Source organism: Oncorhynchus masou, unplaced genomic scaffold (assembly GCF_036934945.1).
Source record: "Oncorhynchus masou masou isolate Uvic2021 unplaced genomic scaffold, UVic_Omas_1.1 unplaced_scaffold_4564, whole genome shotgun sequence".
In the NCBI taxonomy this organism is placed as follows: domain Eukaryota; kingdom Metazoa; phylum Chordata; class Actinopteri; order Salmoniformes; family Salmonidae; genus Oncorhynchus; species Oncorhynchus masou.
The window spans coordinates 10871-12500 of NW_027010959.1; the positions used below are offsets into that span (position 1 = coordinate 10871).

Here is a 1630-nt window from a genome sequence, read left to right on the forward strand (position 1 = left end):
CAACATACACACCATCCAACCCAAAAAGGCCTGTGGTGTAGAATGAAATGAAATGAACAAAATGATAAAAAAAATAAAGACCACAAATCCCAATTGGCTATACTTAAACTCTTTAACATCATCCTCAGCTCTGTCCTCTTGCCCAAAATTTAGAACAAAAGGACTGATCACCCCAATCCAAAAAGTGGAGAAAAGTTGACACCTGTAACTACCGTGGGAGATGTGTCAACAGAAACCTTGGGGAAAATCTTCTGCATTATCATTAACAGCAGATTCCTGCATTTCCTCTGTGAAACAAATTGGCTTTACCAAATTACCATCTGACAGACACGTATTCACCCTGCACACCCTAATTAACAAACAAACAAAACAAAGGCAAAGTCTTCTCATGCTTTGTTCATTTCATAAAGCTTTCTTTGACTCAATTTGTCATGAAGGTCTGCTATGCAAGTTGATGGAAAGGGTGTTGGGGGAAAAACACAAGACATTATGAAATCTGTGTACACAAAACAACAAGTGTGACTTTACTATGTACCAGACTCAGTGAGAAATTAAATGCAAATCTAATTGTGATGAACCCCGATATCTATTGGGTGAAATACCAGAAAGTGTCATCACAGCAGCAAGTGGGGCTGTGGGTTTGAGGGGTGGGGAGCTGTGGGTTTGAGGGGTGGGTGGGCTGTGGGTTTGAGGTGGGTGGGCTGTGGGTTTGAGGGGTGGGGAGCTGTGGGTTTGAGGGGTGGGGGGCGGGGTTTGAGGGGTGGGTGGGCGGTGGGTTTGAGGGGTGGTGGGCGGTGGGTTTGAGGGGTGGGTGGGCTGTGGGTTTGAGGGGTGGTGGGCTGTGGGTTTGAGGGGTGGGGGCTGTGGGTTTGAGGGGTGGGTGGGCTGTGGGTTTGAGGGGTGGGTGGGCTGTGGGTTTGAGGGTGGGGGGCTGTGGGTTTGAGGGGTGGGTGGGCTGTGGGTTTGAGGGGTGGGTGGGCTGTGGGTTTGAGGGGTGGGGGGCTGTGTGTTTGAGGGGTGGGGGCTGTGGGTTTGAGGGGTGGGGGGCTGTGGGTTTGAGGGGTGGGTGGGCTGTGGGTTTGAGGGGTGGGTGGGCTGTGGGTTTGAGGGGTGGGAGGATGTGGGTTTGAGGGGTGGTGGGCTGGGGTTTGAGGGTGGTTGGGCTGTGGGTTTGAGGGGTGGGTCGGCTGTGGGTTTGAGGGGTGGGGGGCTGTGTGTTTGAGGGGTGGTTGGGCTGTGTGTTTGAGGGGTGGGAAGTGAGATTAGTAGGAGAACAGAGACCTGGAGGAGGTTACAGTGAGATTAGTAGGAGAACAGAGACATGGAGGAGGTTACAGTGAGATTAGTAGGAGAACAGAGACCTGGAGGAGGTTAAAGTGAGATTAATAGGAGAACAGACCTGGAGGGCTGTTGCAGTGAGATTAGTAGGAGAACAGAGACCTGGAGGGGGGGGGGGGGGTGCAGTGAGATTAGTAGGAGAACAGAGACCTGGAGGGGGTCACAGTGAGATTAGTAGGAGAACAGAGACCTGGAGGGGGTGCAGTGAGATTAGTCGGAGAACAGAGACCTGGAGGGGGTCACAGTGAGATTAGTAGGAGAACAGAGACCTGGAGGAGGGGTGCAGTGAGAT

General features: G+C 52.1%; 1 protein-coding gene across 1 annotated transcript in view; it reads right to left on the minus strand.

The window, feature by feature from the left end:
• Positions 1 to 602: 602 nt before the first annotated feature.
• LOC135535172 (uncharacterized) overlaps positions 603 to 1630 on the minus strand; it is a gene marked incomplete at its 3' end in the record, with an annotated part of 1374 nt that continues 346 nt past the window's right edge. Inside the window, exon 2 of the mRNA XM_064961881.1 lies at positions 603 to 1281. Coding sequence (XP_064817953.1) covers positions 603 to 1281 — 679 coding nt within the window. The remainder of the gene's footprint in view (positions 1282 to 1630) is intronic.